This window comes from Equus quagga, chromosome 12 (genome assembly GCF_021613505.1).
Source record: "Equus quagga isolate Etosha38 chromosome 12, UCLA_HA_Equagga_1.0, whole genome shotgun sequence".
Taxonomy (NCBI): Eukaryota; Metazoa; Chordata; class Mammalia; order Perissodactyla; family Equidae; genus Equus; species Equus quagga.
The window spans coordinates 21,997,518-22,018,141 of NC_060278.1; the positions used below are offsets into that span (position 1 = coordinate 21,997,518).

Here is a 20,624-nt window from a genome sequence, read left to right on the forward strand (position 1 = left end):
TGCAACCCCCTATCACCCTCATCTTAAAATGGAGGCAGTAACAACCACCAGACTGTACACTTGAATCTTACCTCTGGTAAGGGCGTAAACCACAAGCATTTTTGAAAGTGTGCTAACTATTTCAGGCCACTAGGGTGCTACTTCCCGCCCCAAAAGGCACATTTCACTTAATGGTCCTCCTCTAGACCCCAAGAACTGATGTCCTTCTTAAAAGTGTACCCTTTATTCCTTGCACCAGTGGTATCACACTGACAGTTTACAAGGCATTTCAGAATGCCCATAGGCTATGGAAAAGTGAAATGCAATTGTAATTACATGGGTAATAATAGGAAGGCAGGGGTAGATAGAGTTAGCTCCTGAAATGCAAGGCTGAGAAACACTATTCCTTAGAGAGGCAGTCACTTCTCCTGAGAAGAGCCTGCGCTGCCTAGAAAGTGACCTCAGGAGAGCAATCACGCGCCTGGACAGAGGCGCGGCCGTTCGCCCTCCCTCCGCTCCTCCCTCCCTGGTGCCAGGCCAGCTCGTCCACCTGTCCCGGAGGCAGGCGGGCGGGGGCGCCGGGAGGAGCTGGGCTGGTCGCGCCGGGGCACAGGGGCAGAGGGCCGGCTCCTACTCACAGTCCTCCCTCCCGCGACGCCCAGGGATGCCCACGACTCAGCCCCCTCAATCCCGCCCCAGTCACGGGGTCCCCGCTGTCTGTACCTTTACTCTGGGGAGGGTTCTGACTCCGGTCCCGGAGGACGTTGATCTGGTAGACGGCTCCGTAAGGCTCAAAAAGTTCTTTCAGCTCCTTTTCCGACCAGGACCGGGGGATCTGTCCGACAAACATCTTAATGGCATCTGGGTCTGGTTGGTCTGAGTGATCCAAAGCGCCGTTCATCTTGTTGGCTGTGCCGTTACTGTCAAAAGGGAACCGGGAGCCAGAGTTAGGGCTGCACGGCGAGGGACAGGAAGAAAAAAAATAGAGAGGTGAGGGCGGGGAGGCGGAAGGAGGAGGAAGAGGAGCACGGGGCAAAGTGCCTAATGAGTCGTAGAAATTTGATGAACTAAAACAAAGCACAGGCACCATTAGGTTGCTCCTCGGTGGCGGCAGCGGCGGGCTCTCACTGCAGGCTGCTGTTCAGCATCGGCGCCCGAGCACAGGGCAGCGCCCCGCCGGCTGTCACCCGGGGCGTGGACATCTTGAAACCCAGCTCAGGAGGCAGCTGCAAGTTAAGTGCAGGTCTCGCTCTGCAAGGAAGCCATCAACGCATCCGCAGCGTTATCAGCCCCTCACTGGCTCTCGTGTGGAAAGAAAGGCAGGGCTGGATTTCTGCTGGATTTCCCCCCTCCACCCTCTCCCTCTCCTGTTTTTGGAGGTTTTTGGAAGAGAGGAGAGAGGTGGTAATAATAAAGTCACATGAAAAGAAAATGAAACACTTGGCAGTCCGTCAGATGACTAATGCAAGATGCTGGTGATGAATTTGCAGAGTGCGCGAGGCATCCATGTGTGCATCAAATTAGTACGTTGTTGCTGCTCAGAATGGAAAGTGCTCCAGCAATGCGGCTCCGTGCAGCCGATTGGCTGCCCACGCTGGAGAAAAGAGCTGGGGCCGGGAGGGGGCTCCCGTTTAAAAAGCACATTGTTTATGGAACCCGGGCACAAAGGGTTTAATTCAGAGAGGCAAAGGCGATCTCAGAATTGCCTGCTTTGTGCCGGAAAAAAAATGCAGCCCCAGAAAGTTGAGTTCCCGCTAAAGGACACTGAATATTTCAAATCTTTCACACTCCATAAATTGCTGTCTGTATTTCTGACTTCCAGATGTTGCACTTGAGTTCTAAACAATCACACGTTTGGGAGAGAAAAGAGGAAAGTCTGCTTTTTCTTCTCCTAGCTTCAATAAATATTTGGGGCTGATACAAAGAACAAGACCATAAGCTTTTACATATCAATCTTCCTTAATGCTGTTTTCCAAAACCCTCATTTGGAACAGAGAATGCTTGTTTAGAACCTACCATTCTCATCACCATCATGTAATATGATGATGAAGGTTTTCATTTGTCACTTGGATCTCCCCAATTTAAGCTGCAGTAAATAGTAAAGCAAAACCACACACCCTCTTCATCATCCCCCCTCCTAATGCACTCTAAACCCACCTACTCTGCCAAGTGACAAGGCTGAATGCCCTAAGCAGCATTCATTTGCAGGACTGTGCTCTTCGTTTAGCTTCTCAGCCTGTGAAAATAAAATGCACCTAAACAAGTGGAAACCCGGCAGATATGGTATCTACAGAGCCATGGGGCTGCCCCCCAGCCCAATGGGGCAGGAAGATCATTAAAGGGACACATGGACTAAAACTTTGCTGCAAATGGCAGGTGTCATTTCACTGTAGCTTCAGAGTCATAGTAAGAAGGTATTCAAAGATCTTAAGCAGGGTTCCTTATTTGGTTAAAAGAAACAATCAAAAAATACCAGAGCACCTTAAATTGGCTGTGGACCTACGCTAGCCCTGAGCCCGTGGGGGGAGAAAAAAAAAAAGACATTCATGGCTAAAAAAACAAAAAAAAAAAACCTACAGAAAGGAGAATTCTTGTATTCAATTTAATCCAGAAATGAAAATGATGGCAAATATTCTTCACTAGGTCCTGGCTTCAATTTCTACTTCTTCTTATCCCCCCTATTTTACCATTTTATTTTTTATCCTTGAGATAAACAATCAGACTGTCTAACTTGAAGCACTTTCAGAGCTTTTTCTAATCAACCTTATTGTTATAAAAAATGTTCCGCTGAATAAAATATTGAGCACAAAATCTTCTTTCAACAATTTAGGTGTAATGTAATGCTTGTTTATATTAGAGCCCCATTGTTTATCTTGTTCTTATGCACCTATACTTATTTTCAAATCACTCTTTGAGAATTCAATAAACACGTTTATCCCATGGAGCTGATTTCGGCAGGGTGGAGGTGGCAAAGTCCCACGCAGAACAGAATGTAGCGTTCACAGCTCGTTGAGAGCTGAGAGTGTGGCAAGACTTATTTCTGGGACAGGAAGGACTTGTGGTTACCGCTGTTGACAGTCAGCTAGAATGAAAAGAGGAAGGCATTGCCACAGGTCTCAGCTAACAGCAAACGGAAGTTCAAAGAATGGGGCTATTGCATGTTGCCTGAACAGAGCACAGCTAATAACCACAGAGGAGTTAGGCGACAGTACAGTAGTCCTAATATCTACGCTTAGAATTCTAGAGCAAGCATTGCTTAATGTCTCTCTAAATGAGAGGTCGTTTTTACTTTCTCAGAAAATACACGGCCACTGAGGCGCATAAAGGAAGGGAAACTGAGCAGAGCTTACACCTTACACCTTTGGTCTTTATGTTGGTGAGTACATATTTATAATCCTTCCCCCATCAGGCATCCTTGACAGATGCCCAGAGACCTCTTATCATCCAGAAGCAGAGGGGTGTCAGTGTTCATGGCACGGGCTTTGAATCCTGGCACCACTACTTCCTAACTGTGCCACTCTGGGCCTAGGACTGTTTATCTGTAAAATGGGAACAATCAACTCCATCTCGGAGTCTCATACTTAGTACAGGACATGGCACAGAGTAAGAGGTTAGTAAGTGTTGGCTATTTCTACTGTTAACCCCTTCTCTGACCTTGTGATGCACAAGTCGTTCCTCGGGCTGAGAGTGAACAGCCCATGGCAAATTTGTAAGGCAGGGCCAAGAGCAAGTCCTACTGCCAAAGAAAAGGCAGCACTAAAAGAAACACACACACACACAATTCCCTCTTTCTATCTGTGGGAAGGAGGGGAAAAAGAGCTGAGCTTAAGAGTCCCTTAAGACTGCTTCAAGACCTATATTTTCTCAATAATCACATATCGGTGTCTGCATCTCCACAGATTCCCTTCTTCTCCATTCCCACAGTCACATCAGTGAGGGCCTCTCATTCACACCTATATCCTTTCCCAGCTACTTGCCATTTTGTAAACAACTGTTCCAAAGGTTTGCGTCAAATGCCGAAGGCATGACAATCCCTTCCTTAAGTAAATCCAACAAGGTCTAATTGTTATACAAATCAACAGCAAGAGCACATCTTCCCCATCAAAGCTTCTGTGCCGGATGGGTGGTCCTATCCCACAACAGCCTGGTTAACTGTCTTCTAATCTATGTAAGCTCCTCCTTCTTTGGACTCTCAACTCTCTTCCTGGCTAACGCTCATTTCTAGCGGAGACTTACTGACTTCGTTGGTCCTCATGGGGCTGTAAGCGTTGACACATTTAAGGAAGCCAGAAACTGTGTGTCCAATAGTTAAACCTTCCAGGGTACTTACCAGAGGCCATGGAGAGCCAATGTGCTCTTCACAGAGGAGTAATTATGGGAACAGATACCCCAAATCTAAGCAAGACTCTCAGTGAGATCTATTTACGAGAATTTGATCTCAGGCTTAGAAAATTCAACTAGCTCGCTTCTCTGTACTCCCCAGTCATCCTCAGCACCCACCAGAGTGCAGGAATTAGATTCAAATTCAACAAATATTTACTGAGGGGCTCCTCTTTGCCAGAAAGCTTTGCCAGGTACTTGACATACAATATCACAATAGCTCCAGGAAATTGAAATCATTATCCCCATTTTGGAAAGGAAGCAACTGAGAGTCATGGAGGTAAAGTGACTTTTCCTATGTCACACTCCTAAAGAGAGGTGTCTGCAGAATCTGGACGATGCAAAGGAAGCAAGACATAAAGGCAGACTGTTGTGCCTTAATATTCCATGAACTGGGTTTCTCTAGGGTGATGCTTCCTGTGGACTCAGTGGCCATTTGCAGACGCGAGCACAGACATCTCTGCTGGCACCTCACCTACAAACCTCATCGGGATCCAGAGCACCAATTCCGCTTTTGCTCTTGGCAAAGAGCCACCTATAAGGCTCCTCCAGGACAGATGCCATATGGAATCGGACCACAACTTAGAGAGCACTAAGCCAGCAGGCATTGGTGCTATCAGTCTCAGAGCCAAGACGAAAATATAATGACGTTTGGGGGAAAAAAAAAATGAGAGTGCTTACTTTTTGCTTTTAGCACAAGCACTGACCTACTTCCCTATTCTATTTTCGAGTAAAGAGAAGTAGCTCGACAGAGGATATGCTAAATCTTCTGAGGTTCCTCTAAGCAGTAAAATATTATAAAAATTACAATAATTGATTCACTGCATTATTATTACCGTTATTAATTCCAGGACAACGAGCTTTTAGAAGGCTCAGCGAATAGCAGGTTTCTTTTTGGAGAAAGGAAACAAATGAACTGATATTTCTATTAATTCATCTTGTTCCTTGGGGATTGCAACTTATTGCACTGTATCTCCTTTATCTCTATAAAAGGAAGAAAAACAAAACGGGTCTGAGAAACGCCAAGTGGTGATAAATAATTATATTAACGCTGAAAAAAAAAAAGACATAAAATGCCACCTTCAGAAGATATACCAACCCCAAAACAAAGATGCCTTGTCTTGGAAAAATTTTGTACAAAGATAGCTAATCTCCCTGGTAGTTAGCGATAGTCTTAATATTCCCATACTTTTTATCCATTTTACTTTTTTTTGTTCCTTGGAATATCCTGCATCAGTCCTGTCCAACTTTGTGCTATGATGGAAACGTTCTACAATCTGCACAATCCAATATGGTAGCCACTAGTTACACGTGGCAGCTAAACACTTGAAATGTGGCAAGTCCAACTGAGAAACTGAAATTTTAATTTAATTTAACTTTAATTAATTTAAATTTAAATACCTTTAAATGCAGATATACTTTTTTCCCTTAACTAAGTAGAGTTGAGATTCATCAAAACATATTATTTCGTCAGGAGGTTGTTTGGGAAAAACAGGAATGAGGGGCCAGGAAAATGATACCATACTTGAAACACACAACAGCAGGTCAGTGGGACAGTGGGCTGGATGGCCTGGGGTCTTGTCTTGGCTTAGCATTAAATTCACTGTAGGATCCCAAGCAAATCATGTAAGTACTCTGTACTTCAGTTTTCCTGCTTGGAAGACAAAGAGAAAAGCAGCTCCTATCTGGCTCTTAATTTCTGTCCTTCTATGATTATGATTTGGACCTGGATGACGATCATGGAGAAGATAATTTGGATAATATGACCAGCTACCTGAAACCTTGGGGTGACTTCCTACCTGTGTCCAGTTTAGTCCCCAGGGATCACAGGTGACTAAGGCACAAGCCAGGGAGCTGACAAGGTGTCACCTATACTGCGGAGGGTAGCCTGCAGGTTCAGACAGAACTGCTCAGTGGCTGGTGGTGGCCTGGGGCTGCTGCCAGAGCATCATCTCTCTCAATTTGTGCCAATTCTTCCTAATATCCCAAATGCGGTCCCATCACTTCAGTCAGCTGACAGGCTGCTTGAGAATTGTTTTTTAATATCACTTGTACTTAAGTAATAGCACACAAAGAAACAGGCTTTGCCTGGTGACCACAGGCAACTGTCCAAGACTGAGCCGCATGAGGCAAAAGCAGAAAGAACCTGGCAATGGGCCTAGGGGCCTTCTGGCGGGCAATAGGATGGGCATGAAATTCAGGAATATTAACATTCTTCTACATTGTCCATGTTGTTGTTCACTCTTTAAGAATAGAATTCTTCCTCAATTGACCTTCACTAATGTGGCCCCCAGGGTACAGCATCAGCAATTTCCCATGCCACACTCCAGATCACACATCAGAGACTTGGGCAGAGCCCCACTGAGGAGTCGCAACTCTCTACTCTAAACCCGCCCCAGCCTCTCAGTTTAGGAAAAGAAAACTACTGTTATCCAACCTCAAGCTCTGGGAATTGCATCTCCCTTTGAAAAGGCGCCACTTCAGGGTCACCATGAAGGACACCTCCATCTTCTGTGACTGCCTTTTGACAGAACACCTTTGCCACTGGACTGACACACCTATGTCTTAATTGTCATGGGATCCTGGCTTGCTGAATGATTCTGGCTAAACTTAACAAAACTCTCTGGATGCTAATTTTCTCACCAGTAAGATGAGAAAAGCAGTGCCGTTCCTGTATCTACCTGGAAGGTGTTGTTACCATTTATCATGTGTAGCCCAAGTTTTGTGAGCCACACCCATTCCAATTATGAAATGGAGCCCCAAACCTCTGAGGTAAGACCTCTGCAGACCAGCCCACGAACTCACAAATAATACCCTAAGTAGCTGAAAGATGCAAAATCTTTCTCTAAATGGTCAAAGTGTAAATAAATTAGTTTCTGCTCCTCTGAAGAAAAGTTCAAGTTTCCCGCAAGTACACACACATGTAATATGCTCATCCTTGTGCCTTGACAAAATTTGAAAAAAAAAATTAAGAACGTACAGGACATCAATTTCATTCACAGACAACTAGGAAAGGACACGTTTGTGATGGACCTTCTGCCGGAGTTAGTGGTGGACTGGATTAGGATGGAGGTCTCCAAACTTTACACTTGTTGGCCAGGGTGAAATGTCACCTTGACTTGTAGAAAGCTATTCCTACCGAAAAGGCCACAGCTCACAGGCGTTTGGACTCACCAAGCAAAAGGGAAACTTTATTACCTTCTCTCAACTGGACTGCTAGTAAAAAGCAGAACACTGGAAAACCCCCACGAAGAAGTGAATTTGGAGGCATCCAGGGGATACCTGGAGTCTGAGCACAGGATAACCCTCGCTGAGAAGGCAGTGAGAAAGTGGCTGCGGATAGGGAACTCATTTCGTTCGGTGATTTATCAGAAAGAGTTCAGTGGACTTGGGAGCAGAGCAGAAGGCATTTGCACAGGGATAGGTTTTCAGATGAACTTTTAGAAATGGCAACAGGGAAATAATCATCACACAGAAGATTTATATTGGGCTTCACATTTTCAAAGTGCTCCGGAGCTCACGTTCATTAATCCTCCCGGACGGCTGAGGTCAGTATTTTGCCCCCACTTTAGAGATGAGGGAATGGAGGGGAGGGAGAGGCGACCTGGCTCTGGGTGGGCATTCCTTCTAGGTGCCCTCCCAGTCTGATTTACCTGCCCGCAGCTAAATGCTGCAGAATTCACCTGTTTGCTTGGGCAAGTAATTGTACACGGCCCTTCTGGATGATGGAGAAGACACTGATTCGCATGAATGAAATAAAATGCGAATCATTATGAAGACAAATGTGGGCGCAAACTCCACACTGGTCCCAAATTCCCAAAATTCACACTGATTTCTACCAAAAATGTCTCCCATGTTCACATTCTAGGAGCAAATGATGAAAACAAGGGACGTACATTGAGAGTGGCAAAGAACACAGACAGAGTGCCTGGTACCCTCTACCTAGGTGTCACCAACTGTGCTTTTCAAGGCAAATAACTCCTGCTTTCTGTGCTGGCTAAAATATTTTGCCAGGACTTATGCAAGAGAGAACAATCAGGGCGTATTCACAACACTCTCTACTCATTGAAGAAATACTGGTGGTGAACGAGAATGGTTCACCTTTGCGGGATTTCAACCCACCTGAGGTTTATTCTCACACACAGTCCTTCACTCTCCTTCATATGACACAGTTATTGAAGATTTGCTTTATGTCAGGCACAGTCCTAGGTGTGAAGAAGAGAGAGTTGAAAGATACGTAATTGAGGCCCTAAGCCACCGACAGCCAATGAGAAGAGACAGACCGAGACACAATACAAAACCAAAATACAAAGGCATAAGGCCCAGAAGAGAGCAATATATAAGGGCCCGAGGTGAGCCAGCAACAAGTGACTCATTTAGCCACAGGGACTGGCATTCAGCCTTCAAATCAAACTTCATCCCATGGTCGAATTTTTAAATAGAATCTGAAAAAAATCAGAGGCAAAGGATGATAAGCTGTACCATTTCACTGAGTGGGCAATGAGATGGAAAGAAGACAACTGGAAGAAAAAGGCCACGGTAACTAGGGTGCTGAGACTTGAGAGAAAGTCACGCAGGTACCTCCCTTCTCCCACGGAGCACACACTGGAGACAGAGGACATGAACCATGCCAGAGAGAGCACCGCACAGACCCACAGCTGGGACAGCTACCACGTGCACTGCTGGCCCTCGCACTGTGGGGCACAGCCCTGTCCCCCATCTACACTCGCAGTGCCATACACTGGGAGCCCACTTCCATCCATGGAAGCCCCTCCCATACCCACGCTGGCAGCTGGCCTAACACCTGCAGTGGTTACCCACTCTCAATGCTCCTGTCATTCACTAGCACCTGTGTGAAAATCACTTCCCTGGTCTGGTCCATTCAACCCTCCAATCTGACCTTCCGTAGCCACAACTGACAGAAGGCTCTAGAACCACTTCAAAATCAGCACATCTAAAAATAATCTCCTCCAGTTAGGTTTCAAGTTCAAATTCCCTGTTTTTCTTACTGGTTTAACCCCGCCCCCTCATCTAAGGATGGGAACAATGCCCTACACAGAACACATGTATAATACAGGTTCCCAGCTAGCCTGCCCCTCTCCTTTCCTCCGACTGCTGAACTTATAGAAACAAGAATTAACTGAGCCCCCCAATCAGGTACATGGTGAGATTGTGACATTCTTGATGCCAGGTGTGTCTCACTCATTAATTCAATACGTATTTATGAAGTGACCCCACAAGCCAGACATTATTCAAGGTGCTGGGGATACAGCGATGAATAAAATAAGGTAAAAGTGTCTTATGGAGCTTATATTCTAGAGGGGAGCATAAAATAAGCGAAGTAAGTAAACCTAACACCAGAAAAAGAATTTCAATGGAGTAAAATAAAGCGGAGAAGGGAGACAGGGAGCATTGGTGCAGGGTTGCAATTTTAAATCAGGTGTTCAGAGCAGGCCTCCTTTGGAGGTAAGCATGGTGCCTTGAGCTCAGTCTCAGTATACGCTCAACACGCATTTTCTGAATGAGTAGATTTAATACAGTGAGAAGTCTTAAAAGCAGTAAAAATTAAACGGCACGCTATGCAATTGGTCACCACGATTATAAAGAACCATGTTATCCCTTCCGGTATTGTTCCATGGAATCTGAGGGTCAATACATCTATTAGCAGTGCGTCACTGAGACGCCTATTTTCCTCTAAATTGCCCTCTGGGTCCACTGTCCCCACACAGCCCCTGTCCTAACTCTGGCTATCATCTTCTTGTGCCTGAATCTACCATAAAGCCATTCAATGGGCTCTCCTACCCTGGACTGAAGGACAAAGACTTCACGGACCTTTGTGGTTGCCTGGCTTTTAGAACTCTATCCACTCTTCCGTTAAATATTGATTATCTGTCCATTTATTATTCATTTTATCATTTATCAATGGCAAAATTTAATCTCAGGCTGGTCTCTCCTCAACGTGCTTTTGGCCTACCTTCCTCGGTCACAAACGATATGTAATCAAGGAATACAACTTAAATTGAACGCCAGCCTAAGAGATGCAGCCAGCAGGATAAAGTTTGATATAACTGCGCTGGAGACTAGTAATGCCACTGTTTCCTTCCATTGATCTGGAAAATCAAAAGTTGACAGTAAACAGGAACTAATTATGTCATATTAATGACAGTAGTTTAGATCAGAAAACAGAATCCATTTGTCAAGAAAGATATGTATTTCTGTAGGCTAACAATTTATTAGGTTCGCGTGTATTTCTCCTTTCTCATAATGCCTTCAAACTCATATGTAGGTGAAATGCCAGCAACAGAATTAAGAAAGAAAGGACCTCAGAGAAGCCAAAATGTACGTCACAAAGTTCTTGCCCTTTAAACCCTCGGGGACCTTCTAATTCGTTCCTCAAAGAGTTCTTTTTTATGTTGGTTCTTCATGGCCTTGATCATCTGTCTTTCAAACACACAGGAGGTTAGAAGTAGCAAATAAGAGAGTATACAATGGGTGGGCCCATGGAGTGACAGCCAACAGACATGAGAATCTGAAAAGATCCAGCGGGAAAGCCTCCTTATAGCTAGGGCTGACTTACATTCTCCAGGAGTTCCCAAGGACAGCAGCACAGCAGAATAATTAATTTGCCTAACAACAATTTTGTCTCATCTAAAGGGTCACATTACACTCAATAAATTCTGTTTAAGAAGGCAGGGAAATATATAATTTATTGTTAAGAAGAAATCCTTCAAAATGAGACAATAAAGAGAATTGGTGCCTTAAAGGATAAGCTTTCAAGTCTACTGCAAACTTAGCTAATAAGACTGACATTCCCCAGGGGCTCCAGGTATCTGAGATTTTACTTTCTTAATCTAACACTACAGTGAGCATCAAAATTCAAGATTTGTGTACCATCGACTTTGTTGTCATTAAACGCAGCAACCGATTCTGCAGAGACTCTTCAGCTTTTGGGGGTTAACTTTTACTATCTAAGTATTCTGCTCTATTTTTACCTGCCTGTTATCATGGTTTGGGTTGTTGTTTGGCTGAGAGAAGTGAGGAAGGTAGGTGGGGACTTGGGGAGAGATGAATTGCTCCCTCTCGGGAGCCTGTTTTTCTAGAGTAAATAATGTGTCACTGATGAAAACTTTAATTCTTTCTCTTCGAGACATTACAAAAGATGATGTTTCAGGTTTAAAAATTGCCAACAAAAAGCACAGAATAGATGACTATGATACCATTCACAGGCCTAGTCATGAATCTTTTTTCTAGAATCTTTCTCTTCTGACATAAGAAAAGGCAATGGGATGTTCTACAGTGATTGTGCTAAACTCCTAGAGAGCAATCCAAAACATTTGCCCCTTTGATAGTCTGCTTAAAGAAATTTGCAAAAGTAACATTAAGGAACACTGCCAAGTTTGTATAATTACTCAAAGAAGACTTCTATAATTCTACGCATGCCAGCTCATTGTGTTTCCCTATGATACACACATGCTAGTTTGTCATGCTACAAACCACTTATCAAAAGGCAAAGCCCAAATGACACTCCACTTTGCTAGTTTTTAAATTCCTAACTCACATCTTAAGATGAAATCAATATCAAACACCCCATTTTGATTTGGAAATTTATAGGCTCTCTCCTTCTCTCTCAGCATGTCATAAATTCCACTTAGCATCTTAAATCACCAATTAAAATAAACTTTGACATTTAATTTGGTTATTTCTTAAAAAGCACCCCATCAGATCTAACCCCCTAAACAAATAAGAATAAAAATAGGATTATGTGCTAAATTATAATGGGCTGTTATTCTAAGAGGCTGAATATCATTATATCAAAATTCCCCATAGCTGATTTTTTTTTAAAGCCATTTCTTCATTTTTTTGACACTACATCTGGCACAATGAATACAGATGATCATTTGTTTATATATCTGTCTAACTGCCTTTCCCAAACACAGCCAGATGGAGTCTTTCAGAATCAAATTAATTTCAGATTAATTCACTCTGGACCCACTCCAGTTTCATGACTCTTCACTTTGAGGCACCAAGCAAATTGACGTGAAGGCATGAACTTCAAAGAGAACAGGTTCCTCAATATCAAGGCGGAAAAAGAGTCCACATCTGTGGTTGCTCCCCTGCCCAGAAAGAAATCCATTCAGGAACCACAAGCTGCCACATTAAGGCCTGACCGACATTTCACAGTGTCAAAACCATCCAGGAAGAATTTCCTTTTGGTTCCAAATAGGATCATGGTTAATTTTACATCCAATATTCACAATGCCTTGAGATGATTCCAGTAAAAACGACTGACCTAATTACTAACATCAGAACCAACGATGTTATGGTCAACTTGCCATAAATGCAGTCCGGTCAGACACGTGATGCGAGAGTTAATTCCAAACAACCAAAGTGCATATTCTCTCTCTCTAGTGTTAGCTACTGAAAGAACTATAAACAAATGTAACCAGGCTTTGCATGCTGTCAATCTCGGTGGATGCCTTTATTACCGTACTTGTTTCAATTGCAATTTGGGTTTCCATGGAGACACAACAGTCAGCTCTAGAAAATTATAAGATAAATGTCAGGCGGTGATAACGGTGTTAATGAAGCTTCGGTGACAAGCAGCTCTGTGCTTCAAATAATAAGCTTATTTCTATTAGCATATGTATAACCTGTCAAAAAACCTGGAAGAGAATATTAAAAATTAAATATCTATCTATCTATATTTAAGAGAGAGAGGGGACAGACCCCTCTGGAATGGCTTAAATTTGATGGGTCAACTTCAAGAAGGGGAAAAAAAAAGGAATCGCCAGTTTCTTGGGAAAATTAGGCACCAGCCACAGCTCTCAATGATGCTTTAGCTGACATCCAGAAATGCCTTACTTCACGCAGTAATGGACAGAATTTTTTTCTTATAATGTGGTTAAGATAAACTGTTTTCTTTCCAGAAGCTAAAAGCTCAACTCACTAACTCTGACCATGGCAGACTATAAGCTTCAGAGAAAGAAATGGTACAGCCAACCTCATGGTAACTGGATTCACGTCACCTACCTCTTCCCTCTCGAGGTTGCCAAATGACTATAATTGGATTGCTGGAATCTAGAATCTAGAACTATCCTTGACTAGTCTACAGCAAAACATGTGCCACTGAAATTTTACCAGGAAGTATCAGTGAGATCAAAAAAATGGAAAACTATGGGTTTATGTAACTTTGATGCCTTTTGAGTACACAGGTTGAGACTATGGAATCATGAGCAACAGCACATTATAAAAAGAAACTGAAGAAAAAATAAGTTTCCGTTTATTTGGAAAAGACGCCTTAGGAAGGGAACAAAATTTTTATGTTTTCTTCAAGGATCCGGAACAGTTAAAAGGGTGATTATTCTGCAAATCAAAGTCTCTCCAAAAAGATCAAAGACCTGTACATACCAACTTCTCCTACATAGCTAATGCTCTTTGACCTTGCCATAGAGTCCATTATGTCATTCATTCCATCATATTTTTTCATTTATTTAACAACTGTTTATTGAGGGTCAGGCACTGTGTTCATAACACAACGATGAACAAGACATTGTCACTGCCCTTACATTTCTCATTGTTTCGTAGCTTGAACAACCAAATATCCAAGGTCTTAAATAAGGTGTGACAGTGTTCTTTTTTTCTATGCAAACGTTGGTCCATTTTTGTTTGTTTTATTCAGCAGTGTTAACTATGGTCACCGTGCTGTACATTACATCCCCAGTACTTATTTATCTTGTAACTGGAAATTCGTGCCTTTTGACCACCCTCCTCCAATTCCCCTTCCTTCTGGTAACCACAAATCTGATTTCTTTCCATGAGTTTGGTGGGACTTTTTCGTTTTTTTAGATTCCAGATATAAGTGAGCTCATACGGTATTTGTCTTTCTCTGACTTATTCCACTTAGCATAATGCCCTCAAGGTCCATCCATGTTGTCACAAATGGCAGGATTTCCTTCTTTTTATGGCTGAATTGGACCATTTTGAAATGATTACATGACTATACTTCTCTGAGGCAAGGCAACTCTTTTCGCTACAACTCTACACTGAGAATAGCTGGCTGCTCAAATCCTCTGCTACTTATCCTGTCCTAGTCTATCTGGGCTGTTATAAGAAAAATCCCATAAACTAGGGGTCTATAAGCGACAAACATTTCTTTCTCACATTTTGGAGGCTGGAAAGTCCAAAATCAAGGTTTGGGCAGATTCGGTGTCTGGTGAGAAGCCACTTCCTGGTTCATATATGGCCGTCTTCTCATTGGGTCCTCACATGGTGGAAGAGGTGAGGGAGCTCTCTGGGGTCTGTTTTATGAGGGCACTTAATCCCATTATGAGGGTTCCACCTTCAAAAGCTAATCACCTCTCACCTTAATACCAATCACCTTAGGTGTTAGGTTTCAACATATAAACTTTGGGAGGACATAAACATTCAGTCCAGAGCACCCTCATTACCACTCTTCACTCCTTTCCCCCAACTCCACCCTACAGAAGGAAAATTAATGGGGTCAAACCCAACGTCTACGACATAACTAGACTGTGGCATTGGAGTAGGAACTTTCAGTGCAGCTTTTCAAGAAGCTACAAGTTCTGTTTTCCCCAGACAGTGTTTCTTTTTCTCTTTGGATTGCTCCCTTATAACTCCATATGGCTAGTGCCTAATGTATGGGCTGCCTCCCACTCTGATGGGAGGGTGCCTCTCCCATCATTGCAAGAACGAGCATGGCAGAGTGATATCCAGAGCGAAGCAGGAAAAGAATGAGTGGCTTAGCCAGATGCTCTGGTTTTGAGGAGAGAAGCTCAAGTACTTCCTAAGAGCCCTTCCCTACATGCTTTCCTCCTTGACTGAATTCACCATGAGGAGGTGAAGACCCAGGGATTCAGGTTAGGGTTTAGTCCAGAAGAAACAGCCTCAGGCCTCCTTTTAGTGTAAGGCTTAGCTCAGAGGACACAGAGACCTTTCGGTTCTCTTGTGGCAAGGCGGTTCTCCAGAGCCAGGGGTTCCACATCATTGCTTGTGGCCACACACAGTGTGCCCAGTGCACACATTAGGGTACATCTGCAGGAGTGGTAACGCTGATAGAGTATTCCAGAGTTCAAAATCCTCTCTACTTCACTCAACCCCAAGGACCTAATATATGCTTACCTCAAGGCAAAACAAATCAATACAAAACAAACCGAAAATTGTCAACAACAACAAGAAAACCTAAAATATCGTTACATACTCTCATGCTCCCTGATCTCTTTTCCTGTTATCCCATCTATGGAAAATATATGGAAGGAAACACAATTCAAGTACACACAAAATTCAAGACACTAGCCATATGATTCTCTATAGGGCCAAAGTGGTCATCTGAATCCAGGGAATATACAGGAAAATTCACGAGGTTTAAATGTAATAACTCAACTTGGACCATGGGACCTGAGGTTGAAAACTTTTCGGTTGTAAATCAAGCCCTAATACTGTTTAACTAAAAACTGGCTGAGGAGCATCTGTGGTCATGGCAACAGAGAGACGATAAACAGCATGCCTTTGTCTAATCAGTTAAACATCCTCATTCTTTAAGGAGCTTTCTGTTAATTAGGAACCCTCATTTCCTTTTGCTCCTGTTAAAACTTTTCATGATTTCCTATCACTCTTGAAGGTATTAGGGAGTCAAATAGAGAAACTAAAAAGTCACCTGCAATTATTATTGCTGGTATTTTTTAAGTATTGACATAATTACTGTTATCTTTAATAACAACAACGCAAAGCATATTACGATAGTTCTTCAATTTTAAAATGACAGCTCTAAACTGGGGCAACCAAAATTACAATCATAATTTTCCGGAATTGACAGTATTTGCTAAATAGACTCCATGAAGAGAAGGAGCTTATACACGTGGGAAATAACCAGGAGATGATAATTTAAGTGTGGCACAGCTTTAATAGTGAGTTCAAAAGTGAGAGCTGAAAACCAATCTCTGCCTAGGTTGTTTGTTTTCTTGATGCTGTTGTTTAGTGTTGAGGGTGCCACTACATGTGGGCAGCTCAGCTTTTGCTGATTTGCAAGCATGGGGTCAGTGCCAACCACAATTGGTACAGCAATGCCTTCCACTTTGAAAGGTTAGGTCTGTGTGTTTGTTTTTATAGACAATGTTCTAAGGGCAACAAAATTCCATAAATTGAAGAGGAATTCCTGTATCAATGGAGTCATTGGGTTTTTTTCTCCCCAAAGCCCCAGTACACAGTTGTATATTCTAGTTGTAAGTTCTAGTTCTTCTATGTGAGCTGCCGCCACAGCATGGCTACTGACAGACAAGTGTTGTGGTTCCGTCCCTGGGGAACTGAACCTGGGCCACTGAAGCAGTGAAGAGCGTTGAACTTTAATTACTATGCCATCAGGGCTGGCTCTAATGGAGTCATTAAAATACTAGTAAAGAAGCCTTTCCATAACAACGTTGAACAGACAGTATGTTCTTCTAGGATTCGGGATAAGAAGGTACATGGGTTCATGTTTATATGAAGATGGACACGCTCGCTATGCTGAAAAAGCGTCACAGAGTTAGGAACTACGACAAAACCAAGATTATCAACGACAAAAAAATGCAATACCTGGGATCTTGCCTTCAGCTCCGTGTTTACTCTGAAAACCACGATCTGTTTGTTTGTTTTTTCTATAATACTATTACAAGCAAAACTACTTGGAAAGATGTGTCATACGTTACTGAAAACAAAAATGAAACAGAAACACTACCGATGTTGAAACCAGAAAACTCACCAAGGACCAGATGATACAGAAATATTAACAACCACCACCCAAATGGCTAAGAAAAGGATTTTAATTCCCCTCCCAGGGTCATATGGTATCAATTCTGGGAACCACATTTCCCTTGGGAAATGTAACTGTGTGAGGTTTTCTGTGTCCATAGTATTATGAATATGTTTAACAGCAGAAAGGCATTTGGATTTTTGGAGATCAGCTGACTGGAAAGTACACCCCAGTGAAGGAGTGCCTTAGGACAGAGTGCATTTGTATCCAGGGAGAATCAAAGATGATGAGGTAACTTCCTAACTACGCACTTAGAACTGCACACTGGCTCTGAGACCAGCTTGTTTTTGAGGCTTCCACACAGAGGTTTCATTAGCAACCCAAAGCATCATGATCTGTACGGACAGCTTGGCAATGCTCCACCTCGGCACACAGGGACCATGAGCGCAGAGCACAGAAAGATCTAGAAATAACAGGAACGCCAGATGTGTCCTGGAGCCACACCCAGAAAGCGCAAAGCCCTTGGTGTTTATTGCAGACATTGCTTCTGGAAATCCTACCTCCTTTGACCACGATGCTTATAATCATGTGTTCTGTGTTTAGAAAGGATTTGTTCTTCGTGAATTTTCACACAGATGACATAAAACCTAAAGATCTGTGAGTTCAGCTGTGTGGGAAAATCAAATTGTATCAGCTGATGAAGGCAGGGGATCTCCTTAATAGGCACGTTAATAATTTAGGTGTAGGAGGGAGGAATCGGGCGTAAATGAGTAGAAAGTTCCTCTGGTAAGTGGGTTACTCATGATAAATGAGTTCTAGCAAGGAGGCAGTTCACCTGTGAACCCAGAATGATGAGATTTACTGAGGCAATTTTTAATGCACTAACGGGTCATTACTGACAGGCGACTAGGGCTGTTTTTTGGTCTGTTTTTAAGACAACAATCGATAAAAACAAGGACAACTAGCTTGACTGGCTGAAGGGAGATATTAATTAAGGAGAAGGGGGGGAAAAAGTAACAATAACATTCAAAACCTTGACAAAGAATAATGATGAAATAAATTATGGAACCACTTATGTATGAAACCATACATTATTAAAACTACTCTAAATGGGTCCTTAATCTAAATAAGGATGGTCATTTTAGGAAGCCAAGCATCTTAAGAATTAGAAAGGACACAATGTTATTCTGACCCAAGATATAAAAGGTTTGTCACTCTTTGCCAGTTGGCCAAAGTACCAACCATCCTTGGCTTTTATTAAAATTTATATATGTCTCTAGCGCTGGATGAGTCTCAGCTTCAATTATCTACCGCCCTATATTTCTATTGGTTAAAGAGAGGAGAAGGCAGCATATTGGGCAAAATTCACTTCTAATATTTACACTTATTCTTAAATGAATAGGTAAATGAATTTTCAAATGCCACAGTGACTTGAAATATCCACTCCATGCCATGGAAATTGTAATCAGAGCAATTTTCCCCTAATAAAATTAGCAACCAGTGATTGTATATGTTTCTATAACTTAGACTCTACATTCACTGCAAGAGAAATCCATTTGCCTTACATCTATTGCCCTGTGATTATGAAACACTGAGCTCAATCGTTTTAACAGGCTTATCCTACTTAACAAAGACATCCTGGTTTGCATGCATGGGGGCCACGCTCAAAAAGGCTTCCGGGGACAAGCTTTGCACAAGCATTTCATTTTTTAATGACTACAGAAGCTCTGGGGGCTCATGATATGAAAAGAAACAAAAAAGGAGGGAAGTAGCCTTGGTTTTTAATTACTTCTACCTCTGAAGCTAACCATCTTAAAAGAAGAGTTCTTTAAACATTCAGAAACCAACTAAAATGTGACCTTTTTGATTTGGTGAGCCACCAGTTTTCTGTCGGTACCATTACTGCCAGCATCATGATGATTTCTGAGAGGACAAGGCCAGAGCAAATTAAAAGTTTTGATTCCTCTCCCCAAGGTATTGTCGTTCACGAAAACAAAAACCTGAAAATCCCAAGCAGCAGTTTCTCTTGAATCCATCACTTCCTGTTCATTCCTTTGGTCATCACCCTAGAGCATCTTTGCGCCTAAGCCATGTGCCTGGGATGAAGGGATGGATGGACAGATGGATGGATGTCTGGATGGATGGATCAGACAGATGATAGATCAGGATGGATGAATCTCAGTTCAGGTCGTAAGTACCTAGATCTAAAATTCTGATGATTTCTAATAACTTTTATTAAAGCACCATTGAATTCGAATACCAATCTGTAAAACTATATGTACCATTTTGACTCCATCCTTTTCTTTTAAATAAGCACACCCGATCTGATCTAGTTTTGTCTGCATGTGCCATGGCCTTGGGCTGGCTGCTAAACTGCCTTATTTCTTCACCTAAGAGATCAGGGAGACGAGGCAAAGAGAACACTATGTGGATAAACACACTGTGGATTGTAAACGGAAGATGAGCTATCTAAGGACATGGAGAGTCAAAGTGCCTCTGGCCTCAGAAGGAAAGAATCCTGAAAAGACCTCTTAGACTATAGGAAAGATTCCATTATTTAGGAATGTGAATAGCAACAGTTCACAGACAGAGCGCGTGAGCATGTGGCCATTAGGGAACGATGAGAATGTGGTTCACTGATCCAACGATATTCTTCTCCAATTCACTCTGTATGTGACTTCCTTCAGCCGGCTAAGGATGAATGCTGGATACACAGGCCACACAAGGGATGATAATAAAGTAGAAAAAGAAAAAGCTCCTTGTTTAGATGATGACAAAAATGTCTCTTGCCTATGAATGTATGTAAAATACTACCAAATAAGGTACTATTATTTGAATCACTCATTCATTCAATAAATATTGAATGTCTAGAAAATACTACAAAATCTTCCTGGGGAGTGAACTGAATGGAAAAGAGGGAGGCCAGATGATGTCAGCCAGACTCAAATTCAAATCCCAGCTCTTTAGCCTTTTTTGTTCTTTTTTTTTTTTTGAGGAAAATTAGCCCTGAGCTAACATCTGCTGCCAATACTCCTTTTTTTGCTAAGGAAGACTGGCCCTGAGCTAAGATCCATGCCCATCTTCCTCTACTTTATATATGGGATGCCTGCCACAGCATGGCTTAATAAGCAGTGCAGAGGTCTGCACCCGGGATCTGAACTAGCGAACCCCGAGCCACCAAAGTGGAACGTGCGAACTTAACCGCTGTGCCACTGGGCCGGCCCCACATAGCCTTCTTGCTACATAATCCTGGGCAAGTGACTCAGAGCCCCAAACCCTTCAGAGAGGGAATGAGTCTGACGAAGCCGAGCTCTGTGCTCTTGTGAGGATTAAATGAGGTATTTTGAATGGTTTAATAGCACTTGGAAAGAGTACAGGTACTTTCACAATGTTCTCTGATTTTTAAGTAAAATAATATCTTAAAAAATGGAAAAAAATGCATAAATGAGTAAAGAATATTTGTTTCTCATAAAGGTAAGCAGCGGTACATAAAAGTCACTTTTTACTATTTATTTTTTTT

General features: G+C 42.6%; 1 protein-coding gene across 13 annotated transcripts in view; it reads right to left on the reverse strand.

Annotated features, from left to right (window-relative positions):
• Positions 1–20,624, reverse strand: part of CELF2 (CUGBP Elav-like family member 2) — a 507,313-nt gene that overhangs the window by 163,773 nt on the left and 322,916 nt on the right. For 12 of the 13 annotated variants that reach the window (XM_046678505.1, XM_046678506.1, XM_046678503.1 and 9 more), the window contains one exon: positions 703–899. In XM_046678505.1, coding sequence (XP_046534461.1) covers positions 703–899 — 197 coding nt within the window. Of the gene's footprint in view, positions 1–702; positions 900–1,066; positions 1,459–20,624 lie in introns of those variants that run through there. The other variant, XM_046678516.1, reaches the window with a different exon arrangement.